Raw genomic sequence first — 18,884 nt, 5'->3', positions numbered from 1 at the left:
GTTGAAGGCAGGTGCTAGAAAGGAGTATCAGGAAGGTCCAGGGATTGTTAAATGTGTAGCCTTTAACCGAGGTTTAAGTAGAGGCCAGATTGAGTTTTATCACAGAATGTTACATTGTATCACTAGATACCATACAAGTTTCATAATTTCTGACAATCTTACTGCAGTAATCAGAAGATGAGAAAAATCTTCATCAGTGCCACAGAATGTAATGGGACTTTTTGAGGAGAGACTAATGTTTTCTTTTTATTTAAGTGCTCTAGTAGACTTATCAATCAGTCACTTCTATAAATAGCATAATCATTGACCTGTTCATGTCTATAAGATCCTTTTCCAGAAGAACGCATATTGATGTACAAACTCGTTGCTAGTTTTTAAAATGTGATTATGTTATAATACGGTTTTGACTGCTTCTATACTATAGACATTTTCTTATATTTTATTACCTACAAATAACTTCATTGAATGGATGTACTAGATTTACCCAGCCAATCTCCTAATGCTAGACGTTGGAATAGAATTCAGTTTCCCGTGTTATAAAATAGCGCTGCATTAACCATCTGCGTGCCGTAATCTTTGCACATACTCTTAGTTGTTTCCTTGTACTGCATTTATATTTGTGTCCTGACCTTTTTTTTTTTAATATTTATTTATTTTTGAGAGAGAGAGACAGAGTGCAAGTGGGGGATGTGCAGAGAGAGAGGGAGACACAGAACTCGAAGCAGACTCCAGGCTCCGAGCTGTGAGCACAGAGCCCGACGTGGGGCTCAAACTCACAGACTCATGGACCATGAGATCATGACCTAAGCCGAAGTCGGCCACCCAACTGACTGAGCCACCCAGGCTCCCCTGTTTTCTGAAACTTTTGATCTCTATTACCAAACATTGCTCTAGTGTGTTGATTCCAGTTTATACATCTGGGAACTTGGTAGTCTCTTTTAAGGTATTTGGGTAGAGAGGAACAACACTTATAATAGTCAGTGACCCTGGGGCGCCTGGGTGGCTCAGTCGGTTGAGCGTCCGACTTTGGCTCAGGTCATGATCTCGCGGTCTGTGAGTTCGAGCCCCACATCAGGCTCTGTGCTGACAGCTCAGAGCCTGGAGCCTGTTTCAGATTCTGTGTCTCCCACTCTCTCTGCCCCTCCCCTGCTCACTGTCTCTCTCTCTCTCTCAAAAATAAACATTAAAAAAATTTTTTTTTAATAAAAAAAAAAAAGAATACTGACCTGACCTTCCATCCCCTCCTCTCCCTCCCCTCCCTTTTTCACTTCATAGATATTTGTTCTAGATTATTTTCTTTTTCTCATGGGAAATTTTCCTTCACCAAACACCATAGACAGCAGTGAATAAGTAAGTTCATTTGTCTTTTTGAATTTGTATTTATTATCTTTAGAAGCTTTGTCTTCTATGTTGATGGTATAAATAAGACTTTCCATAAAATTTACATTTCACTTGTTGGCTGCATTGAAGTACACACTTCACTATGTAGTTCTTAAAAGTCTCAAAATTCTTAAAATTCAATTCTTTGGTTTGAATGAATTCTGGCCTATAATACTGAGGTTGTTGTTATTGAATATATAATTAGAAAACTTACATTTTAGGAGTTTAGTCCTCAGTCGGTGGATTATAACCTGTATTCATTCAGGTGCTAATTCTTTCCCTTCCCCACCCCCCTTTTCTTCCTTTTGAGGAACAGTTTCACACTTAAATTTTAATTTTATGCAAACTGGAAACGAAAAAAAAAACCCTGAATTTATGTTTCCACACAAGTCCCAGCATTTAAAGTCATCCCCATAGAAGACCCTAATCCCTTACTGTGCTAGACATTGAGGAGGGCCCTGCAGATAAAAAGGTAGCGCCCTGTGGAAAGAGTTAGGCCTGTGACCAAGACTAAAGACTAGCTATACAGAGTGAAAGAACAACTGAAAGAATGTACGAGGTACAGCACTAGTCCGGGGAAGGTGGAAGTAGCCAGCCTCACAGACTTCTATTTCCCTGTCCAGATGACCTTTGCTGTTTTGTTTTGTTTTGTTTTGTTTTGTTTTTTAAAGAAAAGAAAACAATTTCTAAGTTCAACTTTCCTTTAGGGATAAGCAGTCTCTGAGGTTTATCACCATTTTTTCTCCTTCACCCTCTCTTTGCTCTGTTGGACACCTCCTTCCAGTGTTTTGCTGTATATTTGAGCCAGCAGTCTGAAGAGCACAGTCATGTGAGAGTAGCCTCTTGTGAGGCTGGAAGCCAGAGGAATCGTTATATTGAAGTATACTTTTTAACCCAGTTGGTGTACTTCATAACCTTTGTAGTGCTACAAATAGATAATATGGGGGGCGCCTGGGTGGCTCAGTCGGTTAAGCATCCGACTTCGGCTCAGGTCATGATCTCACGGTCCGAGGGTTCGAGCCCTGCATCGGGCTCTGTGCTGACAGCTCGGAGCCTGGAGCCTGCTTCAGATTCTCCCTCTCTCTCTGACCCTCCTTCAGATGTCTTCAGATGTCTCCCTCTCTCTCTGACCCTCCTCCCCTGTTCATGCTCTGTCTCTGTCTCAAAAATAAATTAAAAACATTAAAAAAAATTAAAAAAAAACAAATAGATAATATGGTTGTGATAATCCTAATCCTTCCCTTTCTGCCGAATAAACCAGTGCTCTTCTTTTTGCCCTCTGACTTGGACCACTACTTAAACGTGTTAAATAATTTATAAAGCACTATGGACTCAATTTATTTGAAAAGGAACATATAATATGGAATGATGTATGAGATGTGGTCCTATCATACTTGAAAAATCCCTATCTTGGATTGTGGATTTCTGAAAAAGTAATTTGTTTGACCTACCAGAACTTTTTATGAATTCATTCTTTCTCATGGTGTAATTTTAGCCTTTAAAAGCGATTGGCCTGATTATTTTGGGGTATTTGTCAAAGAGCGGTTTTGTTTTGTTTTGTTTTAAAAGAGTATCCCCCACCCACCACACCCTTCAGGTTGTGAATTACAGCATACTACAGAAACAGGCACAAAACAACGATACACATGGCTCAGTGGTTTATGATAGCCAACATTCATGTAACTGTAATCTAGATGAAGAAATAGAAAATGAAACTTTTCATATCTTTAAATACTAGTTGTACTAAACGCGTTTCATTTTCTACTTATTGTATACAGTATGATGTCCATAGGTGATCTGTTAAAAAGAATCTCTCACAATTCAAATTTTAGTTTGAACTATCTTTTCTTTCTTTTTTTTTTTTTTTAATTTTTTTTTTTTAATGTTTATTTATTTTTGAGAGAGACAGAGACAGAGTGTGAGCAGGGCAGGGCCAGAGAGAAAGGGAGACAATCTGGAGCAGGCTCCAGGCTCTGATCAAGCTGTCAGCACAGATCCTGATGCAGGGCTCGAACTCACAAACCGTGAGATCATGACCTGAGCCGAAGTTGGACGCTTAACCAACTGAGCCACCCAGGTGCCCCTCTATCTTTTCTAATACACTTTCTAATATCACCTTTCATGGTGATAGTCTTGCAAAATTAGTTCCTAAGACCTGTAACAAACATGAATGAAGCAGCCCCCTCATCTGTATAATGAATATACTGTTATTTTGAGATAGTATTTTTACCTTCTTATTGAACATTTTCTTATATTCTAAACATGTCAATTTCTTTTTACATATATACAGATAGTTTATTATTTGTATACATTATTGGGAGACAGACTGCTTTATGTTTGTTTGTAATTTTGTCTTAAAATGTTACAAATCGATTTTTATTTTTATTTATTATTTTTTTAATAGGAAATTTATTGTCAACTTGGTTTCCATACAATACCCAGTGCTCATCCCAACAGGTGCCCTCCTCAATACCCATCACCCACCCACCCTTCCCTCCCACCCCCCATAAACCCTCAGTTTGTTCTCAGTTTTTAGGAGTCTCTTATATTTTGGCTCCCTCCCTAACCATTTTTTTTTCCTTCCCCTCCCCCATGGTCTTCTGTCAAGTTTCTCAGGATCCACATAGGAGTGAAAACATATGGAATCTGTCCTTCTCTATATGACTTACAAATCGATTTTTAAAAAGCCAACATTTACACTTTAGCATTTATTCTACCTCTGAAGTTATTTATGTGCTTTTTTTCCTTTTTTTCAGATACTTCCATTGACATTTCTTTTCACACTGTGTATTTATTATACAAATAAGGCATGAGTATATTCCAAATTACTAAAGAGCCAAGCAATGCAGTAGTGTAGTATACATAACAAAATGTGGAAATGTCCTTTTGTCCACCCCTCAGAAGTAACTTGTCAATTGGCCAGCCTTCCAGCCTTTTTTCTGTATATTTGTATCCATATAGTTTTTACATATACACCTATTATCTTGATTATTTTATCCTCTACATGTTTCATACTCTTCGTTATGGTCTGTGGCTTCCTTTTTTACTTAATGTGAAATAAATTCACAGGGAAAGATCAGTGCCTTTTCTCTTTAATTAACATATTTAAGTGCTGGTGTCCTTGGAATCTCCAAAGTTGAACATTGATTTTTTTTTCAATTCTTGAGTTCATATTTTAAAAATTTATTTGTGTTTCAGTTTATTGCGATCATTGTTTTCTAGGTGCTCACACTGTTCCATCTTTGACCAGTGGGAACTCCTTTACCTTGTCTCCCAGGTCATAGAACACCCCTCGCTAGTCTTGGATTGTATTCAGGCAAAGCAAGACTGTGCAGGCTTGCATAGCGAGATCCCTGTCCGAGCCCTAGATTTGTTATTTTAGAGTGGAACCATCATTTGGAAATTACCCCCTCTGATCAGTAATATGTAAAAACTTTCGATTTCAACCAAAACCCCAAACTAGACATTTTCATTTCTTAGTTCATAACCATAGCGGCTACGCATATAGTGACATCTTGTTACACACTGGTCCTATTACCATAAATTACAATCCCACAACAGTGTGTATTCTGGTAAAATCACTAGTGGTGTCCAGAATCGTTGGTTGTATAGCTTAACAATCCTCAGAGATTGTGTAGTGGTCAGCCCTCTCATTCTTTAAAGAGGGGGAACCAAGAGTGCCAGGAGGGTGGTGATGGGATTATAGAGGCAGAGTGTCCATTCCCTGGCCACAGCCCAGGCAACGAGTAGGATTGTTGTTGTCTTGGTAGAAGGCATTTTAAGCCCCAGAGGGATATTATACAAGAAAGGCATGGCCTTTCTGTGCCTTTGTGAGTTTTTGTACACAGGTGCAAATGTTGGCACGCTGACTAGTTTGCCTCAAAGGTTTGTTATGTATTTTGTGATCCAGGCATATTTCCAAGAAGTTTTTTCCCTTTAAACAAAAAAAAAGTGTCTGTGTTTTGTGTGTGTGTGTGTGTGTGTGTGTGTGTGTGTAAATATAAATGACTGAGTTGTTTCATGGTATAAACACTATCTAATTTTCATGTATTTTGAAATATTCTCTTGTATAAGTTGCTAGTTAATTAAAGGTACATCTCTGTAATATCTTGTACCCCCAAACTGGAAGCTTCCATATACATGTGCCTCTTTTAGAAGAAAATTGTCTTCCTCTAATTCTTACAGTTGAAGGCACAGACTTGTACATCCTCCACCCATCTTCTCTTCAGTGTTTGGAATAGTTTATGTTAGTGTAAAAATGAATCTCTTTAGAAAGCCCCTTAGCAGTGCTGTTTCCAGTTCTTGGAAACCTTTCCTGTGTCTTGTATAGTCCATAGTACTCTGGCAGGGAACAGAAGTGTTCCACCTTTTCTACAGGATTAAAGATACTGGAGCTTGGCGTTTTGCTTTTAATGTGTTTAGTTCAATTAGTTTTCTATATTCACATAATTGAAAAGTTGCTGCTGAATTTTACGTTACATGAGAACATTCTAATGAAGGATAAGCATAATTAGCTTATGTGAATCTTGTTTTGAAAATAGATTGTAAATTTAAGCGTTTTATATACAAATGATTTTATTATCAAAGTGTGTACAAAATCACTGCAATCTGTATATGACCTGGTGAAATTTTCCTACTTACTACCCTTTTACTTAGGTTTCTGATGGAGCATGAATGTGTTTTATTTTTCTTCTTTGAGTTGTTTACTTTTAGGAGTCATTAGTTATCAAAAAACTTAGCTTTTCAGTTGGAGGGGTCAGGGAGAATCTAGGAAAATCCCATTTGTTTTAATATTTTGGAATTCCTGAGAAACATTTATTTATGTTTTCTGGAACATTTTGTGCTCTGAAATAACCCCTTCCCTAGAGCTGATGGTACACAATGAAGATACTCTTTATTCATATTTGAAAATTTAAAAAATACTTTTAAAGGAGTATTTCTTTGTGCTTAATAGTTATATTGAACTTAATTAGTGTCATGATATTTTTCATATTTTGGTCTAGTTTTTCACAACTAGTATTCACTCCCTTTAGACCTTCAGCTGTGTATTCTACTGCATACATGTACCCATCATCTTTCCAGAGTTTCACTGACATAGTTTCACGGACATAGTTAGCTATTTCTGATTTTGATTTCAGAAATGGGCAACTTCTCAGTTACTTTAAAAAGGTTTTCAGAGTATGTAGTAAAGGGTAGGAGGTTTGTTGTTATTTTTTAATAGGTTAGGGATTTCTATTTGAATTTGAAAATTCAAAAGGTATACATAAAGAAGTCTTCTCATCTTTGGTCCACAATCATCCTGTTCCTTTCCCTGGTAGCAGTAATTTGGGGGTAATGCTTACAATTCAACATCAAATAGGAGGAAATTCTAAACATTTTTATGAATTCTACTTCGTTATGCTCATTAATTTCTGCCTAATCAAATTTTACAGAAATAAATGGTGACTGGCAAAGAGCTGATGCTGTCTGGAATAAAATGCAAGAAGAAAATATTATTCCTCGTGCAAAGACCTTAAGATTATTAGCAGAAATCCTTAGAAACAATAATCAGGAGGTTCCATTTGATGTACCTGAGGTAATTTGTTTTTAACTGTAAGCATAACAGATTTTGTTGTCAGTATAACGTTAGGGCATAGGTGAGCCCGGTTTTATACTAAAAAAATCACTGTGTATACCAGTTTTTGTTTAACTGAAGAATTTTGTTTTTAAGTTGTGGTATGAGGATGAAAAGCATTCCCTGAGCTCATCACCACCTTCACGTGAAGAAGCAAATATCCAGAAAGATCTGTTGAATGCCTGCCAACGAAAGAAAAGCAAAGGTAAACCTGTACACAGGGGTCTAATAGTAGCATGAGATCCAAGTCCATTTAACAAATTAGAAGTGCTCTAGGACAGAGATGGAACTTGTATAAATTACTTTCTTTCATTTTTTAAATTAACAAAGATATTTTGGGATAGTTGGGAAAACTTATATATAAACTGAGTAGTAGATAATAATAAGGAATTATCTCATTTTGTTTTTATGTTTATTTTTTTAGTAATCTTTATGTCTAGTGTGGGGCTTGAACTCATGACCCTGAGATCAAGAGTCGCATGCTCTTCTGACTGAGCTAGCCAGGTGCCCCATCTCATTTTTATTAGGTATGATAGTGGAATTTACGACTTACAGGGACAATATCCTTAAATGTTGAGATCTATAATGAAGTACTGAGAGATGAAAAAAAAATCAAGATATCTATAACTTGTTTTAAAATATCTAAGCCAAAGTGATCAAGCACCATTCCAAGGTTAGAGGCTGGACGTGAACCCTGTGTCTTGCTCATCTTCCTGTTTTCTAGCAGTAAACTTCTGACGTGACGTGCCTACCACCTTTATGACTACTTTAAAAATTTTATGACCATCTTGAACACTCTGATAGCAGCTTGCCTATTACGTTGTAGACATTTCCATTTAGACTTCATTGTACTCTTTCAGAATCATACATTACTGTTGTTTCCCTTTTTTTGTTGTTAATTTTTCTCCATAGCATGCTAGCATGCTCTTTAATTCTTTCAGTTTTGTGTGGATTTTCAAGTATGCTTTATGATACTTAAACCGTTAACGTAGATTTTTATTCATTTTAGTATTGATCATTTTGAGCTCTGTTCAATAGAAAGGAATCAATTTAGAAATTTATAATTTCCTCTTATTTCTTAACTGAATTTTGTGACACTGACGTAAAGTGTACAGGGTCACGAAGAGTAACTTTATCCTTTGTGTCATTTTCCTTTGCTGCATACTCACCCTATACATCCTTGAGTCCTTACCTTATATATGGTAAACCTAAATATAAAATTAATTATGATCATCAATACCAATTAAATACTCCAGTGGAGTTTTTATTTGACTGAAACAAATATGAAATTAGTATATAGTTACTTTTTGAAGACTCTAGAGCTCCTTCATATATTACCTTTTTAAAAATTGTTGTTTTGGGGAGCACCTGGGTGGCTTAGTCAGTTAAAGGATCTGACTTCAGCTCAGGTCATGATCTCGTGGTTGGTGGGTTTGAGCCCCGCATCAGGCTCTGTGCTGACAGCTCAGATCCTGGAGCCTGCTTCAGATTCTGTGTCTCCCTCACTCTCTCTGCCCGTCCCCCACTCACGCTCTATCTCTCTCAGAAATTAAATAAACATTTAATTAAAAAAATTGTTTTTAAATGAAAACCTTAACTAGTTAACTAGATAAATATAATGTAGTGTTTATTATAAACGTGGATATATACCCCAATTCTGGTTTTAGTATGCAACTTACATTTATTGTACTTGTTTTATCCTGTTAATTCTTCAGAGTTTTTATTCACAAATCTCAGGATTTGAGTGCTTAGCAAAATATGAATACTTTGGAATTTGAATGCTTTGCATGATAGCACTTTATCGAATTTCTGGTAGTTTAGCATCCTTACCAACTTTTACACCAGAAACCTGTGGTGAATGAGTGTGGCACTTTACAATGATAGCCCCTTCCTTCTTTTCCCTCCTTCCTTCCCTCTTTCAATCCTTCCTTCCTTCAACTAGTAGAGAATAATAAACAGACATACCAATTTCTTACAATGCCTATAGTTTTAGAAAACAGTAAGATTTTCTAGATTGTTTTGTCAATCTTAAATATTCGAATTATACTTATATTTCCATTCAGGAAACCATGCTTGTTGGGGAGTAAACAAAAATTGCACTGCATTTAACCTCTTAGCTCCCTTAAAAGGGAGCACTGTGTACAGAATGACAGATTTTATCTGTTCTCCTTGGTTAAGACGCAGATATTAATGTCATACCTTTTCTCTCTTGTTTTCTCTGAGTTTACCTTGAAAGAGGGTTTTTCACATTGTCACTTCAGTTTAAATTGAAGGGCTCCTACAAACTCCCCTAACTTAGAAATACAAGTGTAATGTCTGCTTGTTCAGAAACCTCTAAAGTAGCTCTGAATGTTTTTTTGAGCATTAATATCGTGTTCCCTCCTAATTGTATGTACTGCATTTCCTTACATTGAGCTTTATACCTATAGAAGTTCGTACGTGTAGTTCACTTATGCCCTCTCTTTTGTGGTTTGTTTATACACACCAGAGAGTGGATTATAGTTTCAGTTGGATGTTTATAGCCAGGCAATTTTATTTCAGAAAAGTAAGTGACTGAAAAGTGTAGTTACTTCTCTTTTGGTAACATCTTTTCATTCACTGACAGTTATTGTGAACAAGTGAAATAAAACTGTTAATCAGTCAAACAAATGTTGCTTAGTTTACTTGTTAGATACCTGTATATTTGAAAATTGTATGTTTTTGTATAAGTCCTGTCGTAGCCAAATAATTTGATCTCCTAATTTTAGAATTATAGGCTATATTCATTTTAATGCTATTGTGTTGAAATGTTAACCATTGTAACCACCCACTTATAGATTAAAGAGTGCTTTAAAATGCATCTTTTGCTCCCCTCAATCTAAATTATAACTGTGGTTTATTTGGACTTTAACACACATTTTGCAGCTTATTTTGAAACTGGTATCATCTTTTGACAAACAAATTCAGAAGAGCTCTTTTTCATTTTTATTGGCATGAGAATAATTTATTGACTTCAGAAAACTAGTATGAAAAGTCATTTTAAAAGGAAGTCCTTTCAGGTACCTTCCATGTGGCTTAAGTAGAGTTTCCAAAGCTGTGACTTTGTGTTTACAAAGATGAGAAGGGTGACGGCATCTGCTGTTTAGGTCAGTGTGTGTGTGTGGAGAGTGGTATGGTGGCTGAGTATTGAAACAAGGAGAAATAATGTGGTTTGGGGGCCGTGTTCTAGGGTTTCTTCCCTCCTTTTTTGCCATTTCAGAGTAATGTCACCTCATTTTATGTTTTTTTCCTTCATAGATGCATATAGTATTTTCCTGAAAGCACACAAGCAAAACATTGTGCTGAACAATGAAACTTATGGCAGTCTTATAAAATTACTTTTGGAGAAGGATAGCTTCTTACAAGCAATGCAAGTGAAAGATGTGTAAGTATTAGTCTCTTTATTAAACCTGTCACTTAAAAAAAAAGTATCAGCTCTCATTAGAATTTTTCTAATGATTTGTACTGGTAGCAGCTGCTTAATTATCCTCAACTACACACAAAAATCCTATGAAATGGTTTTCTAATTTTATGGGTTTCTTTTTAACCTACAAAAAAAAAAAAAAAAAACAAAAAACCTTTACTAGCCCTGCACAGTGCAGTACATTTTATTTGCCTAATATAACTTTGCCACTCATTTATCATGTCCATATACAGAAAAGTAATTGCTTTTTCTTCATCATACTCTGTTTCTTGTTCAGCAGCTAGATCTGTGAACCTTTTTTGGTGGGAGGACCCTAATATAATGAAAACACCCAAAGGCTTTGAACTTAGGCAAGGGTTCGAATCTTACTTGAAATTTCTATTGGGGAAATTGCCTCCCATCTGTGAGCCTCATTTTTTCTTTTATGTGATGAGGAGATGATAATAAGACTTACATTAGAGATCTCTTCTAGGTGTTGAAGAACATAGAGTGAAGTAGAGAAAATATAGGTGCTCAACACATTTTATTGAATGACTGATTTTACTTATTTTTTAAAAAATGTTTATTTGGGGGGTGGGAGGGAGAGAGAATCTCTGTCGGCACAGAGCCCGAGGCAGGGCTCTGTCTCACAAACCACGAGATCATGACCTGAGCCGAAATCAAGTCAGGGGCTTAACCAACTGAGACACCCAGGCACCCCTCAGCACATTTTAAATGCCTTTCTCTTTGCCCTTCTGTTGTGTTTTTTGTTTGATTTTGGACTTTTTACAAAAAAAAAAAAAAAAAAATCTGTGTGGTGGTCATGGTAGGGGTTTTGTTTCTCTGGCTAGTTCCTCAGAGTAAAATACTTCGTTAATCAGAACAAGAGTGAAGTTTTCGTACCTGGTGTGTCAGGTAATGGACTCTGTTGTCTTATCCCCAAGAAGTTAATGCGAAAAGTTGAGTTATTAACCAGAAAGGGCCTAGAAAGGAATAGATCACAGTCACCTGCCCGGGAATATAGAGCTGTTCTGGTGATGAATCAATAACCTAATTTTCAGTGGCAAAGGTCAGCCTTTTCCTAACGTATTACAAATTCTTAAATAATCTCTCTTGGCTCAACGTTGGCCTTCAGAATTTTTAAGTCACAGTACTTTTGGAATATTAGAATCCTGAATAGAAAGTGGGTGCTTGGCATTCTTGCAGTTTGCTGGAAAATTTGGTGTTAATGCTAGTGTTATGTTAAAGTTATGCACCATAGGGGCGCCTGGGTGGCTCAGTCGGTTAAGCGGCCAACTTCGGCTCAGGTCATGATCTCGCGGTCCGTGAGTTCGAGCCCCGCGTCGGGCTCTGTGCTGACAGCTCAGAGCCTGGAGCCTGTTTCAGATTCTGTGTCTCCCTCTCTCTGACCCTCCCCAGTTCATGCTCTGTCTCTCCCTGTCTCAAAAATAAATAAACGTTAAAAAAAAAAATTAAAAAAAAAAAGTTATGCACCATAGGGTCATATTTACTGTTTGTATTTCATTACATTTTGAAAAATGTATCTGACTGTACTTGTCTGGAAATACATAACACACCCATGTACAGTGTGTATACGTATAGTATATATAGATGTATATATACAAGTATAATATATACTTATACACACACATGCACACCATATATATCTGTGGTCTTCAACCATCATTTGTATGTCCTATATCAAGGACAGTCACACTAAGACTTTTTGAAAGTTCAGGTTTTTAATGTATTCTGTATCCCATTTGTGTTTTTACTCAGTTGCTAATTAAATTACGTATCTCTAGAATACTCGAGACATGCTCCATTAGTGACTTGGAAAATTTTACATTGAACAGCCTATTGCCATCTGTAATCATTGAAGTCATCAAGGGGATGTGGCATTTTCCTAAAATTACTTTTCTCAGAAAATTATTACCTAAACTCTCTATCCTAACACTGCCCATAGTAATCAAAGGCATTCTGAAGCAATAGTGATTTAGGAGGAAAGGGAGGCAGCGTAAAGAGAAGAGCATTTTGTGTTGTGAACTGGGTGTGATTAAGTGAAGGGGTAGAAGCAAAGAAGAAAAGTTTTTTTTTTTTTTTTTAACTTTAAAAAGAAAACATATTTATTTTTGAGAAAGAGAGAGAGAAAGAGACAGCATGAGCAAGGGAAGGGCCGAGAGAGAGAGGGAGACACAGATTCCAAAGCAGGCTCTAGGCTCTGAGCTATCAGCATAGAGCCCAACGTGGGGCTCGAGCCCATGAACCGTGAGATCATGACCTGCCTGAGCCGAAGTCAGACACTTAACTGACTGAGCCAACTAGGCGCCCCCAAACTTTTTTTTTTAAACTTTTAATTCTGGGGTTGGTCACAGAGATCTCTGAAATTCCCCAAAGCACAGATTGTAATTTTTTCTCATTTTAATTGGGTTTGTTCTAGAACTGCAAGCCTCACATTCTGGTAGCATGAAGATTACCCACAGCCCACTCCAAAAGTTCTGATTCAGTCCATCTGACTCAGTCCATCCACCCAGCAATGGTTTGGGGCCCAGAATTACTAAACACCCCAAGTGATTCAATAATCACATGTCATAAACATTTTGATCGTATCCATTAGTAACAAATTGTACTAATGTAGCACATGTTAAGTATATTATAAAACATACTCAAAAAATAGAGGGGCATCTGGGTAACTCAGTTTTTGGGCATCTGACTCTTGATCTTGGCTCAAGTTATGATCTCATGGTTCATTGAGATCAAGCCCCATGTCGGGCTCTGTGCTGACAGCACAGAGCCTGCTTGGGATTCTCTCCCTCTCTCTTTCTGCCCCTCCCTCACTTGCATGCACTCACTCTCTCTCAAAATAAATAAATAAACTTTAAAAAATAGACACTTTTCAGAGGATAAGATTTAAAAATAGAGGATTAAACAGCCTCTTGCCTCCCCCCTAGATTGCTCATGCAGTGTGCACATCTTTCATTGAAGTGGTTTTTCAAACTGCAGTTGTAACCAGTAAGGGTCATGGGATCTCTTTAGTGAGACAGGACCAACATTTTGTGTAAATGAAATAGGATAGAAAATATCGAAGCACTCCATGTGATAAAGATGGTTTTGTGAGTTTTATTTAGTAAAATGTACACTAGTAGGTTGTGTGAAACGTTCCTTACCCTGTGTGATGGGGATCTTGATCAAACAAGTTGTTGTGAAAGCTGCTGATCTAGAAGATGGTAGAAGATGCCTGCAATCACAGCCCTCCTGTTTGCCCTTATGTGTACAACGTGTAAAATGTACGTTGATTTTTCCTCCTTCTCTGGATCTCCATGAAGCCTTTCTGTACTCTGAGGGCACTTTTATCTTAGCTGTGTTATCCTTCCAGGAGGATTTTGTAGCTGCCTTCCACATGCAGCTGGGTGCACCTAAGAGAATCCTAGATGCAAAGCCTTACCATGCCATAAGCACCTAATCTGGGGATTGGATGCACATCCTTTCCCTTGAACTGAGAAGATGTTATATCGAACTCTGAAGAATTGTACCTTGGGTTAGATCTACATTGGGTTGTTTTGAAAATAACTCTGGCCTGGAACTTCAGAAATGGTAGTTGAAGTTCACGTTTCTAATGAGGTCATCACTTCTTCCAGTTTCGTACCAGTGCTCTGAGTAAAAAAGAACGGTTGCTTTTTTTAAATGGCCTTCTTTATTGTGATGTAGCGTGACCAAATGAGCAAGTGGCAGTGCCCCCATGTATTTTGGCACTGTTATTGGCAGTCCATAGATAGCAACCTGTTGTTACTCTACCTGCATGATGCCTCTTGTTCAGTCTTCAGAGCAGTTTTCTCTGTGAACTAAAGAATGCAGTCTTTTTTGCTGTACCCTCTGATACGTTGCATTTACTTGACCTCTAATGAGATTTCTTCATTTTCAGAAGGTAGGTCATTTAAACCTTCCCCACAAATAATGGCACCTCAAAAGTATGTCACCTCAACAGTGACAGCAGCCTTTAAAAAATTAAAGAAGTCAACTTTCTTTCATTTTTAGTTAGAATTACACTTCCTCATGTTTCAAAATAAAAATTTAGATATAATGAATGCTTTCAAGGGAGGAGAAGTGCTTATCCAAAGAGCAGTAAGGGAGATAAATTATTGTTTTAAATCTCTGATAACACTAAACTGAATTTTTAGGAAATTGACATTTCCATTCCTCCATCACAGTAGCCGTATAACCACGTGTGGCTGGTGGCTAACGACCGTGCTGGACAACATGGATAAGGAATATTCCCATCATCACAGGAAGTTTGATTTGATTGATGGCTCTGAACTAGATTTTTTTTTTTTTTTTTATAAAAGGAAAGATCCAAAGTATAGGTCAGAAGTAAACTTTTATTGTCCAACACAAAGATCTCTGCCAGTAACTTTTTGTAGTTTTTTTTTTTTCCTTTTGCCAGTTTGGAATATATTTTTATTGTGATTGGTCAGTTTGTACATATGTAAAATATAGATGCTCAGTGTATTATAGAACTGAGGAGAGTTTCTGTCTTTCTGTTGATCCCCACTTTCATATTTGTATAGAAAAGGCAGTTTCTTGATATTGAAAGAAATTATTGAAAGAAAATGTTCTGTGTTCTGAGGTTTTTGAAAGGTTGATAGTTCACACTTAATGTCAGTTAAAAGGGAAGTTTTGTTACTGCATGGTCTCAATGAATTTTAGGTAATATTTTCATGTAAATATGGTATAATACATGTAATAATGTTGACTTAAGAAGTGAGCTTAATTTTAATGTGTCTTCTGTTTATTTAATCATGCTAAAGAATGAGAAAGTAAATCCTTTATGCAGTTTATAGTCTCATGCACGAGTTGTTGACTTAAAAGCTTTGACAGATGGGACAAAGGAAAAAAGTCAAACTGAGCAATGGGTGCTTTGGTGGGATTAAGAGGATTGGTCAGGCAGGGGGTGGGGGGTATAAGAAAATCCTGTGCCCGGGGACTGCAGGGGTGAATCTCAGAGGCTGGAAGTGACTGAGAGGCTGGGCACGTCACCGTGTCTTTGGAGGATTTTCTTGGGATTGACGAGAATAATTTAGGAGTGACCCTGCTTTTCTCGCAATCTGCTCAGCTTCGATGTTCACGTCGACAGGCTGAGGTTGTTGGCAGCAAGATCAGCACCGAGCTTGCTAAGGCAAATGGCGGCGATTGCTTTTGCTCCTCGTGACCTGTGGGGATTTCCTCATCGGGAGATGAACCCTTGGGGGCATTAAGGGTACTGAAATTTCATCACAGGAGATGTGCAAACAGTGTAGCAAACAGAAATCATCCCAGGCTAGGGTTTTTTAATCATGTCGGTTTTAGCCAGAAGTCAAGCGATTTTTGCTCTTGAGTTTTAAAAAGTTGGGGGGGTGGTGCCAAATTAAAAGGCTGGGACAAGATTATTGAGTGAAATTTTCAATTTTAATGTCACGATGGATTTAGTTGTGCAGTATGCTCACCTTTAAAACCTGTATGTATCTAGATGACAGAAATTTGAAAATTAATCAACCAAATGATACGGTGTTAGTAATATGCTTTCATTTATATTTAAAATATACAGCGCTGGAAATAAATGTTCATTTTTGTTGCCGAAAGAATAGTTTTACATTTTATAATTATGGTGAATGTAGAAAAAAGAGGAAAAAGTATCCAGCTTAGGATACAGCCGAACAATGCAGGGCATGCAGTTATTTTAGTCATCTAATATGTCAGCATTCAAGAATCTGAACCGATTGTTTAAAAAAAATCTTGTACTTTGTTTCTTTTGTTGCTCATTTCCAACTTTGTCATCTGTCAGAATGCAAAAAAAAATTATCCTTCTATAACCATTGACAGGATAACACAAAAGCTGTCTCCAGGTCGATATTTTGCAGCAATATTTTTAACATACGAACAGTAGTTTTTATAATTTCACCTTGGTGCTCAACCATTTATTATCGTATCAGAAGCATGTCAGTAATTCCTTTCTAAATGTCTGCTTCTTTTAGCGCTGAGACCCACATCAAGGGCTTCACACTGAACGATGCTGCCAACAGCCTCCTCATCATAACGCAAGTTAGGCGGGATTATTTGAAAGGTATGTCACAATGCTTGACCTTTACGTCACATTAATGCCTCTGCAGATTTTTCTTGTAACGCCCTTCGAATACTTGGATAAAGGAGTCCATTTAGCAAATTACCTGCTTATCAAGAGCCTTTTGTGGTAGCTGAGAGACGTAAATTACTGTACATGCATTTATAATACAGCTTGAATATGAATGTACTTGTCATTTGACCACTTAGTCCAGTTTCCATTCCATTTAACACAAGATGGGTTTTCTTAAGATGAATCACAGCTCTTCAGACATGCAAAATTTGTGTTCCAGAACGAGAGAAAGTACAGGCTTTCAAATGCGTTAAAATTCACAGCACAAGTCATTTTGCTTTGGAAATTAACATACTTTAGAGCATCTGAAACAATTCCCAGCAGTTGTTTCTTGCATATTGTGTTGGTTGTGTGTGAGATAGCAAATGAGTTAAATTGAGTGTTAAATGTGTGGGGTTGTGCACCAAATGATTATAATATTGATTTTTAAAACTTAATCTAATACTTTTTCAATAGTTCATAATACCAACAGCAATAAAATACAGTGTTTGGAGTTTAGAGTTTAGTGTTTTTAAATTAACGTTAAGAAAATAACCCCAGAAAGCTGCGGAGAGGACTTTGGGGAAGACTGGAAAGGGGGCCGTTTGTTTGGTAGAGGGTATTTGTGGATGGATTTGGATCTGGAGATCTTATGAGTGAGCTCCCCAGGAGGAAAACGATGACTCTCTTAAATGTAGGTAAGCGTCCTCTCTCAGGCTTTACGTTTGAATTTGAGTCAATACAGTAAAACCATTAAAACCACAGTTTTCCAATCTAACAAAACCCACGTAGGAAATCTTTAAGGAACGTTGAAAAAACTCTCACTGTTCAGTATGGTGTCTCCTTTCTTCCTCGCTCTGTAGTAATGATGTGATTCTTCACTTGCACATTTATAAAATAATTTCCCATGCCTGAGAGAAAGTTGTTAATTGTGCATCTTTAATGTTGGCCTGTAATATTTAAATACGCTGGTCTTTAGAGGTCTTCTCATTGATTAGGACAGAGTAGGTAAATGATGATTTTTCTCTTTTGCAAAATTTCTATCACAGCACTCCACAGGCAGGGCCAGCCCATCTAGACAGTCCTTTTGGACAGGGCTTGTTACTAAAAGTTTAAAAGCTGTCATTTCATTTTCAATGTAAAAAAAAAAAAAGGCTTTTTGTCAAGTTGACATTTAATGTAGAATGAAAAAGAGTTTTAAAACATTGTAAACTTGCTCCCCATATAAATATTTCTGTAGACATGGAGATAAAGACACAACATTTTTTTAATTTTGAGGGGTTAATTTTTGAGCTGAATCTGAACTGAATTTTTTTAACTTGACTACTGTCCTTCGCTTGTATATTAGATACCCTATGAAAACTACAAGAAACTTTACGATGTGATTTCACGTCTACACCTCTCAGTTGTTCAGTTCAGCGGGAAGTTGGCCGAGAGTGGGAGCCCTGCCACACTCCCGCCTCCACCCCCCATGCCACCGTCGCCGTCAGCTAACCTGTTAGAGTCCTGTGGTCGTCGGCAAGGATGGCAATGGTGTTGGTACAGTCCCCATCTCCTTATCTTGCTCCATGGCTGACTAGGGCTCCCAGTTTTTAAAATTCCCTTCTCTTTTTCAGGTTTCTTTTTCTCAATGCCATCTAAAGCAGAAAAATAAAGCCAGTTCAATCTTAATCTAATTTTATAAGCGTATACTGTTCTGGAATATTAATAGCTGATTTATATGGCATCTTGGCAATATAATCAGTGTTACTAGTAAATTAAGGAGACTGTGAAAAGGACTCAGGGGGAGAGTGTGGATGGGTACCGTTTGAGTGTCTCTTGGGTCCTAAACTATATGGAAGGCAATTCCTTTTCTGGGAATTTGATTTAGGTTCTAAGGTCTCATGTTCCCTTTGAGTGGACATACAATGGTCTGTTGTCCCAGTCCTTCTCTCTCACTCACACATGCACCCGTAGATGCAGGTGTGGGGGTGTTGGATTCTTGGGTTGCTGTCTAGCAATATGACCTTGGGCAAATTATTTAAACTCTGTTGTCTCAGTTTCTCACTTATAAAATTGGCACTGACTTCAGAAGGGTAGTTGTGATTGTAGCTGCTGACTATTGTGTCTACGTGTAGTAAATGCTCAACACTATTGTTATCTTGTTTTTGGTACTGTTTTGATCCAGTCGTGGGAAGATCCTCCCTAGCAGCCTGTATTCTTAGTTAAAAGAATATTTTTAAGTTGATTATCTATGTGTGACTACCAGTTAAAGAAGATTTTATCAAGCTTGTTTCATAGATTATATTATTAAAACAATATCAATAGCATTTTGTTTCCTAGTT

General features: G+C 37.2%; 1 protein-coding gene across 1 annotated transcript in view; it reads left to right on the top strand.

Moving 5' to 3' along the window:
* Positions 1-18,884, top strand: part of LRPPRC (leucine rich pentatricopeptide repeat containing) — a 113,408-nt gene that overhangs the window by 80,345 nt on the left and 14,179 nt on the right. Inside the window, exons 28-31 of the mRNA XM_043603283.1 lie at positions 6,813-6,955; positions 7,091-7,199; positions 10,271-10,397; positions 16,424-16,512. Coding sequence (XP_043459218.1) covers positions 6,813-6,955; positions 7,091-7,199; positions 10,271-10,397; positions 16,424-16,512 — 468 coding nt within the window. The remainder of the gene's footprint in view (positions 1-6,812; positions 6,956-7,090; positions 7,200-10,270; positions 10,398-16,423; positions 16,513-18,884) is intronic.

Source organism: Prionailurus bengalensis, chromosome A3, assembly GCF_016509475.1.
Source record: "Prionailurus bengalensis isolate Pbe53 chromosome A3, Fcat_Pben_1.1_paternal_pri, whole genome shotgun sequence".
NCBI lineage: Eukaryota > Metazoa > Chordata > Mammalia > Carnivora > Felidae > Prionailurus > Prionailurus bengalensis.
This window is presented reverse-complemented; position numbering and strand designations above follow the sequence as displayed.